This window comes from Chenopodium album, chromosome 22 (assembly GCF_948465745.1).
Source record: "Chenopodium album chromosome 22, dcCheAlbu1.1, whole genome shotgun sequence".
NCBI lineage: Eukaryota > Viridiplantae > Streptophyta > Magnoliopsida > Caryophyllales > Amaranthaceae > Chenopodium > Chenopodium album.
This window is the reverse complement of record NC_137855.1, coordinates 34,328,760-34,341,300: the sequence shown is the minus strand read 5'-3', so window position 1 is coordinate 34,341,300 and position 12,541 is coordinate 34,328,760. Positions and strand designations below refer to the sequence as shown.

The 12,541-nt window shown below is 32.4% G+C and overlaps 2 protein-coding genes across 2 annotated transcripts; both read left to right on the top strand.

Moving 5' to 3' along the window:
- Nucleotides 1–3,733: 3,733 nt before the first annotated feature.
- On the top strand, nucleotides 3,734–5,343 carry LOC145604241 (peroxidase 57-like). The gene is made up of 4 exons (XM_081660175.1): nucleotides 3,734–4,237; nucleotides 4,386–4,565; nucleotides 4,659–4,818; nucleotides 4,934–5,343. Exons 1-4 carry the CDS (start codon nucleotides 3,734–3,736, stop codon nucleotides 5,341–5,343), a joined length of 1,254 nt encoding a protein of 417 aa, XP_081516301.1.
- Nucleotides 5,344–9,431: 4,088 nt separating this feature from the next.
- Nucleotides 9,432–11,805, top strand: LOC145603433 (peroxidase 57-like). Its single transcript, XM_081659341.1, has 4 exons — nucleotides 9,432–9,830; nucleotides 10,482–10,661; nucleotides 10,785–10,944; nucleotides 11,396–11,805. Exons 1-4 carry the CDS (start codon nucleotides 9,432–9,434, stop codon nucleotides 11,803–11,805), a joined length of 1,149 nt encoding a protein of 382 aa, XP_081515467.1.
- Nucleotides 11,806–12,541: the final 736 nt, after the last annotated feature.

Sequence of the window (12,541 nt, the reverse complement as noted above, 5' to 3'; positions counted from 1 at the left end):
TTGATTTTAAGGAATTAAAAAAAAACGACGCGCCACCACGGCACGACGTATCATCCACCACCAACCACCAAATAAACCCTTACCCCTACATCAGACAACCACCACTACCACCAGCCCCTAACTAACCCCCCACCACCACGGCACCACCCCACACCACCAGCCCCCTAACCCGTATCACTAGCCCCCCTAACCCGCCCCGTACCACCACCCACACCACCAAAACTCATACCCTCCTAACCCTAACCCACACTACGAGCCCAGATCTACCACCCCACCACCCACCTCAAACAACCACCGCCACCACCCCCACCAAAACAAACTACCACAACCCAAAAATAAAAAAATAAAAAAAGAAAAAATTAAAATCAAAACCAAACACCTAGAAACCCGAAAAACTCCCAACCCACCTCACCCTAAAATCGACCCACCCTCCTAAACGACCCAGATCCGACCAAAAACCAAACCACCATGACACCAAACCACCACACAAGCCACCACAACCACATTGAACAGCCAAAAATCGAAAATATTTACAAAAAAAAAACCAAAAAAAAATTTAAGACTCGAAAAACATACCTTATTAACTGAAATTGGCTTTGAAGTCTTGAATTTGGTTTAAATAGGTCAAATTCGACCATAAAAAGTGTAGATCTACACTTTTCATGGTCGAATTTGACCAAAAAACCATTAATTTCGGCCATGAAAAACACAAGTATGAGAAGAGAAATGAGGAAAGAGATAAAGAAGGAGAAGATGGTGGATAGAAAGAGATGGAGGAGGAGAGAGGAGAAGATGTTGTTGTTGGTGTTGTCCGTGGGAGAAGACGAAGAGAACCAGGAGAGAGAAGGGGAGGAGAAGACGAACCAGGAGAGAGAAGGAGAGAGAAGAGGAGAGAGAAGGAGAAGGGGGGAAAAGAAAAGTGGAGGCGGAAGAAAGGTGTAGGATATTAGGGTTTTTTAAAACTTTTTCCTTTTTTTTTTAATTAGATTCCGACGGAAAATTCCGTCGGAAAGTTCTGACGGATTTGTAGTCCGTCGGAAATTGTACTTTCCGACGGAATTTCCGTCGGAAAAGTCCATATATTCCGACGGATTTATTTTCCGTTGGAAATTTCCGACGGAATTATTGAATTCGTCGGAAATATCCGACGGAAAAAAAATCCGTCGGAAATTTCGTTTTTTCCGACGGAATAATGGGTCCGTCGGAAGCAGTCCGTCGCTATTAAGCTGTTTTCTTGTAGTGGGTAAATTTTTTTATTGGTGAAGAAGTTATCAAGTTTTCCAATACAAACAGATGAATCAGAAGGAAAACATCCTCACGGCTACAAAGGATCGTTAGATGTCTCTCTAGTAAGACTGTATTTTCAAGCGACGACATAAGCGAGAGTTGTTCCACAATGCAAGATCTACTCGACGATCGTAGTTTTTATGAAGGAAAATTTTATTTGATTCAATATCTTATGTATTTGTTAACGTCAAATCTCTATTGTACATGTCGTATGACTTTTAATTAATGAAATGTTTTTGCTATCCAAAAAAATATTATTAATATAAAGATGTATATATTTCTATACTCTAAATAATCAAAAAAGTATGCTCACTAGAAAAGATGCCATCTTCATAATACCAAGAATTGCTTATAATATATTTATTTTTATTTTTTTTTGAAAGAAATTGCTTATAATAAATTAATAGCTTTTCTAACATATTATATACATACAATTCATAGGATGATATTAGAGACATTAATCACAATTTCATAACAATATATTCAACATTTCAACCTATTTTCATTGAGAATTTCATGTCCTAACAATTAGTTCAACCTATTTTCATAGAGAATTTCATGCCCTGATTGAATTAATCGATCACTAATTAACTACCATCTTAATCCAACCTACGTTGGTAAGCAGTCAGCATTAGGTTCATATAAACATTAAATTACATCTAGCATAAATATTAAATCCACTTATATGCTTTGATTTTTACCGCATCACTTATGGGCCATTTTTTTTTTTTTAAAAAAAATTTATTTTTTTTTTCAGATTTTTAAGCTAAATTGATGCAGAAACTAATACATATATACGTAAAAGTGTCAATACGACAATACCCATTTCAATATATGTTAATAAGTATTAATAAATTTAAGTAAAAAATTTTGTCTTTATCATAAAAAGACTACTTTTGTGAGTAATTTTAAACATATGATAGATTCCGTGTTCCCTTAACCTAACTCACATATAACATATAAGGCGTTCATATAATTTTTCAAAACAGTAATATTCAAAAACTTGTATGTTATCAAGTAATACTATTATAAGTTTATAACAAGTACATAATACTACTTCCGTTACAAATTAGTTGCAACTTTGGGGATTATTTGTGAGTGATAAAATATTTCAAAGTTGCAACTAATATGTAACGGAGGTAGTACATACACACAGACATTTTAACAATTTAACAAAATGAAGCCATGCAACCTATACAAGTATATGCTAGCATGGAGATCGATCACATGCATTTACATTCCACTTCTTCTCCAACAACAACTACCACCTGGAATATATAGCTAGTCAAATAATTACGGCAATTGAAGTAGTTTTTAATCTTTCTGAACATCAGCTACAACTCAAACAACTTTATAATACATGTGTTACTCACATGGATGTTCATTTATATATCAAGTAAAATAAATTTGACTTTTCATATTTTATTAAATTTATGAATTTGACTTTAATTTGCAAACAATTTCTGGCATTAAAAAAAAAAAAAAAAAGAAGTATAAATTATGTTCTGTCGTCTAAGGTCTAATGTAATGTTAATATAAATTGTATGTAATATGATCTTTAAAAGATGTTGTGAATAAAATGTAATGTTCTTCATTTGAACAACGTGCAAATTGACAAGAAATTTAAGTTAATCATAGGTTATTAAATAGGTACCAATTGAGTGTTGGTGTAGTGGTGATTGGGACTACACTTGGTAGGGGGACTCGTGTTCGATCCCCCACAACAACAATTGGTAGGGGACTGGAACCTAACCACCCAAAACTGATCCTCGAATCCGGATTAGCCCAAAGAGTGAATCGGGTGAAACACAAAAAAAAAAAAAAAAAAAAAAAAAAAAGGTAATTAAATAGGTAGTGGGGTGACATGCAATAATTCTTGTTTTGAATACCAATACTCTCCACATGACCACATATATTTCTCCTAAAATTCCAAGCATAAGGTCTTAAGGGTCTGTTCATTTCAGCGCTTAATTTCAGTTCAATTCAGCTCCAATCAGTTTAGTTCAGTTAAGGTCCAATAGGCCCTAAGTCACTAAAAAAATAAAAACGGGTGGCATATATATTATATTACTCTTGTTAGTGTTTCCTATATCATTGCGACTTCCTGTTTTTTTTTTTTATTTTACCTTATCATATGCTTTTAAATAGTATAAATCTCATGTTAGATCTTAATCGAATAAGAAAATGTAGTCTAATTAGCTATCATCACACTACATTATAAGAACAAAATTAAAGAAACTTCGTCCATGTTGTTGCATTATTTACTTGGTATCTTGAATAAGATATTGCTTATGCTTGTTCTTCCCATCATATATAAGTGATGCCCTCTCAACGTACTAAACCACCAAATATTTCTCATATTACAAAAACAAACCATTAAGATTGAGCAACATATATACTAACTATTTTAGTACAAAAGAAGTGGAACGACCATTCAATAAATATAATGAGTCTTCCAACTTTAGCTACATTACTTAAGGCCATTACCATATGGTTCATCTTGGTATTGAGCCATGTTGGTGAGAGTCATGCTTCCAAATTGCCAAAGCGTTCTAGATTGGGTGATCGCGGTAAATTTGATGGTCAAGCAACATTGGATAGTCGTAAACATTCACGTGTTTTACATTCTTCCTTAGAAGACGATAGTTCTTTCCCGTTCACTCCATTTACCCCGTTTACTCCATTTACCCCGTTTACTCCTTTTAGTCCATTTAGTCCTATGAGTCCTTTTCCTATGAATCCTTCGAGTCCTTCAAGTCCGAAACCAATTTATTCGAATAATCCACCGAGACCTTCTGGTTTGCAAGTAGGTTTCTATAAAGGTTTATGTCCTAAACCAAATGTTGACATTGAGGCTACCATAACAACAAAAGTCCAAGAACTTTTTCGTAAGGATGCAACTCTTCTTCCGGCACTCCTTCGCATGCAATTTCATGATTGCTTTGTCCATGTAAGTACTTTTATCAAATCTAGCTCAATATTTGTAGTTTACTAATTGTCATGGAAAAAAATAATTAACGAAAAATTTCACGTTAGTACTTGAGATTTCATTCTAATATATAGATATGGTTTATTTAACGAGTTGGTTCTTTTCTCAGGGGTGTGATGCATCAATTTTAATTAATGGACCGTCATCTGAGAAAACTGCGGGTCCTAATTTGAGTGTTAGAGGGTACGAGTTTATTGATACTTTGAAGGGTGTGGCTGAAACACAATGTCCTAATGTCGTCTCTTGTGCCGACATTATTGCAATTGCAACAACAGAACTTATTAAGCTGGTAAATAATCATAATTTAGTAAATTAAAATTAATGTTTATTATTTCTAGTTTATAACATTTTTATCCTATTACATATGGATCTACCTAAATAGGGTGGTGGACCAGCATATTCTGTACAAACCGGACGAAGAGATGGACTCGTATCTAATGCTCGAGACGTAAGAATTCCTAACCCATCCGGATCTGTTACCGAAAGTATCCTAGCCTTCAAGGAAAAAAAGTTTACTTCCGAAGAAATGGTGCTTCTTTTTGGTATGATTATATTTTCTATCATCTTTTAATTTTTTTCTCTTTAATGAATCACAATCATTTAATAGTTATTGGCAATAATCAAGGATTCTTATAAATGTGTAATTCATTGAATTAGGTGGTGGGCATACCGTTGGAAAATCACATTGTTCATTCTTCCAAGATCGACTTTACGAAGGCACTAGCCAATTTGACCTAAATATGGACTCAAGCCTTCGTCAACAACTAAGTCGCACTTGCCCCCGTGGCACAAGAACAAATAACTTTGCATTTTTGGATCAAAATCCACAAAGCTCGAACAAATTTGACAACTCTTACTTTGATCAACTTCTCAAAGCACGAGGAATCTTACCAATAGACCAAGGCTTGTCACGAAATCCTTTAACGAGTGGCTTTGTTCGACAGTTTGCTCAAAATGGTGGTCTATTCAATACCAAATTTGTAAGAGCTATGATTAAAATGCAAGCCCTTGATGTCCTCCTGGGTGATCAAGGACAAATTAGGAAGGTTTGTAGTAAAGTCAACTAAGACTCGCACTTTTAGAACACGGAATATAATAAGTGCCGAGAATAATGTCCCAATTCTCTTACCGTAAAGAGTGTAATTCGTACTAAATTGTTTGATGATTTATTATTAATGTCTTTAAATGTAAACTCATTTATGTATGTTTGCTTTTAAATGTAAACTCTCCATGCCCAAACGATCCCAAAATGTTCACCCTATTTGCTTTTTTCAACAACCATTAATATTATATTAATATTAATTTTTTACCAATATTGTCTCCAATTTAATTGCAACAATATTTGTGCAAATTTAAATTTTCTATGTAAATTTTGTTTTCCAATGCTTTTATTACTTTCTCTCTACTTTTTTCATAACCAATATTAATTTACTTTTTCAATGTACTTTTACTATTCTAATTATTTGTGTTAATTAATTCTCTTGAAAAATGTCCATAAGGGACTATCAAAAGGGGACGGAGGGAGTAAACTTAATTCTTTTTTGAAAGGGTAATAGTCATTTCCCTACCTTATAAAAAGTGGGAAAATACTCTTATGAATAGTGTTAGGACATTTTTAGCCCTGAAAATGTTTAATTACCTTTATACCCCCATTAATGGTGTATGAGTAGTTTATGATTAATCAATGTATTTATTTTATTGCTAATTTGTTATTATTGATCAATTTCACAACATGGGTTTTATCGTTAATTTAATTGCTCACTTGTCAGTATAATTAGGATTGCTTTAATTATTTTAACCTTCATAAGTATTTTTTTTTTTTTTAAAACCTAAACCTTCATAAGTTTGATTATGAGAGGTTTTGATTTTACATTCTTTCCTATATGAAGCACAAGGAACTATGGAAGCAAGCATTTGTCCAATATAGTGCAAAAGCAACTATGTTGAAACTGAAATTGATATATGAGAAATCAAGCTCAAGTGTGGGTTGGTGAATCGGTTATATTTCGCACACTAAGAGAAAATCGATGTCCATGATTTTGATATAAGTTTACAAGGGTATTGGTTCATTTTAAAAAGTTCATGAAAGTGAAATCCAAAAGATCATATGAGTAGTTTTTTTTTTTTTTTTTTTAAAAAAAAAAAAAAAAAAAAAAAAGCTAAGACAAAGGTTGGTCAAATACAATAACCAGAAAGTTATTCAAGAGATTGCGGTATTAATGCCATTGAGATAGTTTAGTTAGTTTGGTGACTCTTAACGTTCGGCAATAATTGCCCAAGTTTTATTTTACTCATTTGAACTGAAGACTAGCTTGGTAGAAATTTGAATTGGGAATGAACTTGATTGACAATTTCACACAGTCAATCACTCAACATCTACTGTTATTAATCCTTGGACCTTATTTCTCCACTTAACTTAGGGTCTATTCTCATTGACTGAACTGAGCTGAACTGAATCGAACGAGACTTTTGATTAGTTCAAGATTTCAATCTTTATCCAGAGTTCTTAGAGCCTTCTGATCTTGCTACCAACTTAGGACACACTATGTTTGTTGATTTTGAAAGGTTTAAGATATGTGAACTGAAATGAACTGAACTTATTAGAGCTGAACTAAACTGAACTGAAATGAATATTTTATGAGAGAAGGAAATTAGGAGCTGAACTGAATTGAACTTATTAGAGCTGAACTGTACTGAACTGAAAAATAATCGTATGAGAACAAACCCTTAGTTTTTGAGGTTACTTGGTCCATTTTGTCCACTGCATTTTTTACCAATTCAAGAAAATAACTTCATTATTTTTGTAACTTTAACAAAATAAATAATGACTTATAATATTAATTTACTCTGTAATCATTGTTAAATGACATTTACTGTAATTACTATGATCATAACTTTAACCGATTAAAACTTAAAGTGAGGTGTATTGGTATCTTAAATGAATACAAGAAAAATATAGACATGTGATGTCCCGCTAATTGAACCATTTCAATCTGTACTTTAAATATAGCAAACATTTCCATCTCTAGAACTCAATACTTTATACAACTCCTTCACTAATTCTAGAGTAATTTGCTAGAGTTTTGAGCATTGCTAAGATACATGACATTCAACATATTAATCGCATTTGTACAAATAGTTATAATAAAATATATGCAAACATGCATAAGGTATTAAGACTAACTGCAATAACTCAACTTGAAACACTACCTATACCGCGCGCATCGCGCGCGTAGGATCCCCTAGTTAATTAGAAAATTGATTTGCTAAATTAGCTATTTCAGTAAAATGATTCTGAATGCTCTTGGCTTAGGTTGGAAAATTATAGTCAAACAAGTGCATGCACTATTTAAGAGAATTTTAGCTAGAAGCATATAAAAAGGGTGTTAAATGGTCCTAAACCCAACAATCTGTACCTTGTACAAAATTTTATTTTCTCCATTCATAAATATTGACAAAGTTAAACTTGGCACATATGTTAATACGGATGTCCGTCCTTGGTGCGCATGTGAAAAGTCACCAAGCCAATCCAAGCCAAAATGTAACTCCACTTTTGAGAGAGATACTGTGAGAGGGACACTGCCTTATCACATTGTAATCTGTTTTTTTTTAATCTTTCGTAAAAGCTAATAAGAAAATGATATCACCTGCATGGTAAAATAGATCATATTAATCAAACTGTGTATTTATATTTGTACATTTTCTCAACTTTTATTTCTCATATTTAGGTTTTATATATTGTTATTTATGTTTAGCCACAAATTAAACACAACACCTAAAGTAATCGATTTATTTTGATTTCATAATAGATTTCAATTGTATTAGATTATAATAATGTTTGAAATACTGTACTACTACTACTACAACAATAACAAGAACAACAACAATAATAAAAGTCTTAGTCCCAAAACGATTTGGGGTTATATTACTTATTTCTATCTTAATCCCAAAGTATGTTTGAAATAGAGGAAGTAATATTGTTTGAAATATGACTCAATTTTGTGTTGTTAAAAAAATCATTGTCAATGGGCCTTTAGATTGTCATCTCCCAATATTAGGAACAAACTTGATAAATAAATGCAAATTGAAATGTCGGTAACCTGGCCCAATTGAACATCACCGTTGACGAAATAGACTGGGTCTTTTTTCTTGTTAACTCTAAAGAATAATCCGACTTTATTTTATAAAAATCCTTACACAAATGAGCTCTCCACATTCATCCATTTGAGGTCAAACTCGGTGATTTATTAACCTTTGAAAAGGGACAATTCATCAATGGAAGAATAAACTATTTTGAGCTTTAACATGGTAAGTCCAACACGTCTATACAATATACATGTAGACTCTAGTACGACAATAAGTATGCATTATTAAAAATCCAAAATAAAAAATAAAAAAATAATACAACTATAAAATAATCCGAAATAATCAAATTCAAAGGTCATTACTTGATGCTACCACGGGTACAATCGTACAAAGATTTGTTATAATTAATCTAAATTTTGTCTTAGCAAACCGATCAGCTGAAGAGAATAGTAGTTTACCTTTTTTTTAACGAACTTAACTTGATGATTGATAACTTATTTTATTGAATATATCTAAATTAACCGGTTAATAAAAATAAGACCTTTCGTTTATTTAATTACATGCTTGTATGTAAAAAGGTTTATGTAATTAGTCAAATAATGGGTCAATAATAATTGACTATCTAATTTCAAATTTCATAACTCACGAATAAAAAATAAAAATTGTATCCAATAATTGATGTGCTCATTCTATGAATAATCCCTCACAAATCAACATCAATGGTTATGTAGTTAGATCACATTCATAGGAATGATAGAAACATTATTATGAGAAGTGGAAGAACTCGAAGTTAGCCGTCCTCTTAAAAATACTCCATTGCACGTCTAAAATAACATGAATAGTGGAGTCGTGCATGCCACTTTAATTAACGATCCATCAACTTTATTTTTTGAAAAAATTATTCTTTCTTTATCATCATATATATATTGCATGCATAACCTCATACTAAAACATCATCGATCTTCCATATTAAAGCAATAATATTATCTACTAGTTACTCGGAAGATCTAAAAAAAAAAGTAAAAAGCAAAAAAAAAAAAAAAAAAAAAAAAAAAAAAAAAAAAAAAAAATGAAGCTTCAAGCAAATTTTGGGTTAGTCATGCTAACCCTAGGGCTAGTCTTGATATCAACCCCAATGGCTCAATGTGCTACTATCTTTGGCATAAAAGTCGAGAATCCTTTTTCAAAACCTTCAAAGGAACAACCAATGGGTGACTCGCCCGCGTTGTCACCTAGCCTTGGCCCTGCACTGGCTCCTGCTCCTGGTCCTTCTATGAGTTCTAGACGTTCGGGTCCATTTTGGTTTTCCACGACAGCTACTTCTGGTTTGGTTGTTGGTTTCTACGAAGACAAATGCAATTCTGATGTTGAGGAAATCATTGATGTCCTTTGCCAAGAGGAGTTTGACCAGGATCCTACTATTCTTCCTGCCCTTCTTCGTCTCCAGTTTCATGATTGTTTTGTCCATGTAAGTTACTATGTTATATTCTCGTACACTATTTATCCTAGTTAAATTAATAGTCAAGTACACATTTATTTTTTGAAATCTTAGAAAATTCCACAATTTCTAGCTATATTAGTATTATGTTTAGGTTTTCAAACAAATCCTTTAGTTCAAATACAATTATATATGGGATACCGTATTACATTATAGGTAGTCCCAGTTAATCAATTTGATAAACAAAATTTGTTTATCAAATGGCAAAATGGTAAATAAAACAACATATATGTCCAGTCATCATGGCATTTTCGTAAATAAATCAATAATAGTGGAACCCAAGTTTAATACAAAATTGTTAATTTATTTACAATTTTGCCATTTGATAAACAAATTTTGTTTATCAAATTGATTAACTGGTATTTTCTGTATAATATATAGGGTTAATTAGTATCATCTTAATGAATAATCTGACTTACATGTATATGAAGGTATAACTTAGATAAAGAAATTATTATTTCTTGACGAAGAAAGTATTTATTCATATAAGAAAGTGGATAATTTCATTCACTCATTATTAACGTATCTTATCATGAAATAGATCCTTAATAAGCTATATATATAGCATGGTATGATGAATATAATGTAACTAATTTGTAATTTTTGTCTTATAATGTGAAGGGTTGTGATGCATCCATTCTTATCGACGGACCATCAACTGAGAAGACTTCAGACTCTAATGGTGGAGTAAGGGGTTATGAATTTATTGAAAAATTGAAGACCGCAATAGAATCAGAATGTCCTGGCGTTGTCTCTTGTGCTGACATTATCGCTATTGCTACTAAAGTGCTTATTAGGCTGGTAAATTCATACCTTTATAATATCTAAAGCGTCATCTCCTCGAGTTTTTAATTACATTATTAACAGTGAAAAAACAACATTAATTAAAATGTATACTAACACTACTTAGCTTCTAATAAACAGGGAGGAGGACTTGACTTTCCGGTAGAAACAGGACGTAGGGATGGACTTGTTTCCAATTCCGCCGATGTGAACCTTCCAAATCCTTCCATGGCCGTCGAGGAAGCTGCTGCTGTATTCGCAGCCAAGAACTTCACCGTCGAAGAAATGGTTGTCCTTCTAGGTATTGTTACTACCTTAGTATTTTCTCCTTTCATACATCTTATATGATGAATTTATAGTTATATAGGTCCTTAACAAAGTATTTTATATTATATAATATAGACAACAAAAGACTAAAATTAACTTTCCAAATATTCATTTGAATTAGTTACTTTGATCCGTATCAAAAAGAATTACACATTAAAAAAAAAAAAAAAAATATCGTCCCAAAAAAGACCAAAAGACTAATAAATCATGCTTTACTAAAGTGAATTAGTTTTTTCACATATACTTCCTTTAAGTGTTCATTACATTACTTGCAAGTTGTAACGCATATTTTGACACGTCATTATAGTTTAGTTGTAACTTGTGAATAGCATATAAAACCGTTACCCTTAACCATTATAAAATGTGTTACACAAATGCATTGCATGATCATTTTTCATGTACTTGAGCTAACAATTTTCTTTCAGGTTACCACGCCGTCGGAAAGGCACACTGCAAATTCTTCGAAAAACGACTCTACAAAGACACCGGAGAATTCGACTCAGAGATGGAACTAAGCCTTCTAAACCAGTTAAGACAAGTTTGTCCTCAAAACACAGATACAACCAACAACTCCGCTCTCCTTAACCAAGACCCAACCAATAACAACACACTGAACAACCGTTTCTACGGTGAGCTCATCGCAAACCGGGGAGTTCTCAAACTCGACCAAGAGTTGTCCCGTGATCCTGCAAGCTCTGGCTTCGTTTCGGCTTTGTCGCAAAATCGGACATTGTTTAGTGTAAGGAAGGCACAAGTCATGATCAAGTTGCAAGCTGTTGAGGTTCTTACAGGCAGTCAAGGTGAAATTAGGAAAGTTTGCAGCCGTTTTAACTAATTATTTAATTATTTTCCTAATCAAATTTATTTGCTGAATTATTAATTTGTTGACATTTTCAACAACAATGTATTTCGTATTGTCTTTTTGACATATATTTTCTGGTTAAGAGATTACATGCATCTCAACAATATATGGAGTTCTTGACAAATCATTATTGTCTATATATTATTATTATTCTACATCTCCTTGATAAATGGTATGATACTAAGGGCTTGTTCTCAGTGAGGGAAATGAGCTGAAATGAACTGAATTTAACTTAACTTATTAGAGCTGAATTGAACTAAACTGAACTGAAATGAAATGAATATTTTATGAGAGAAGGAAATTAGTAGCTGAACTGAAAATAGTTGTATGAGAACAAGTCCTAATCTTAAACATTGCTATGAGGATTGGGGTGTATATATTGGGTCATGTTTGATGGTAGGCTTTTGCATTGACATTTTTTTAGTGGTTGTATATAACCAAGGAAATATGTTTGGTTAATGGCTTTCTAGTTGTTGAAAAGCTATAATCAAAATGTTGATCTCATTGGTTGTTGCAATCATTGAAGTTTTTTTTACCACTAACTAATTAGTACTCTGTGAATCCTTAATCTATGATTAACTATATTACGTAATTATTACTCCATAATAAATAGTTACTTAGGTTAATCTATCATAAATATGAATTCATATATTCCATTAGTCCATTCGTTCCCCAAAGTTCAACTCACACATTGTAGACTCTTAAAGCA

What these genes read in the sequence shown, in the direction of transcription:
- LOC145604241 (XM_081660175.1), top strand. Translation starts at nt 3,734, where the DNA reads ATGAGTCTTCCAACTTTAGCTACATTACTTAAGGCCATTACCATATGG. An exon ending in TTCATGATTGCTTTGTCCAT is followed by an intron (nt 4,238 to 4,385) that starts GTAAGTACTTTT and finishes TTCTTTTCTCAG; the next exon opens with GGGTGTGATGCATCAATTTT. An exon ending in AGAAATGGTGCTTCTTTTTG is followed by an intron (nt 4,819 to 4,933) that starts GTATGATTATAT and finishes TCATTGAATTAG; the next exon opens with GTGGTGGGCATACCGTTGGA.
- LOC145603433 (XM_081659341.1), top strand. Translation starts at nt 9,432, where the DNA reads ATGAAGCTTCAAGCAAATTTTGGGTTAGTCATGCTAACCCTAGGGCTA. An exon ending in TTCATGATTGTTTTGTCCAT is followed by an intron (nt 9,831 to 10,481) that starts GTAAGTTACTAT and finishes TATAATGTGAAG; the next exon opens with GGTTGTGATGCATCCATTCT. An exon ending in AGAAATGGTTGTCCTTCTAG is followed by an intron (nt 10,945 to 11,395) that starts GTATTGTTACTA and finishes ATTTTCTTTCAG; the next exon opens with GTTACCACGCCGTCGGAAAG.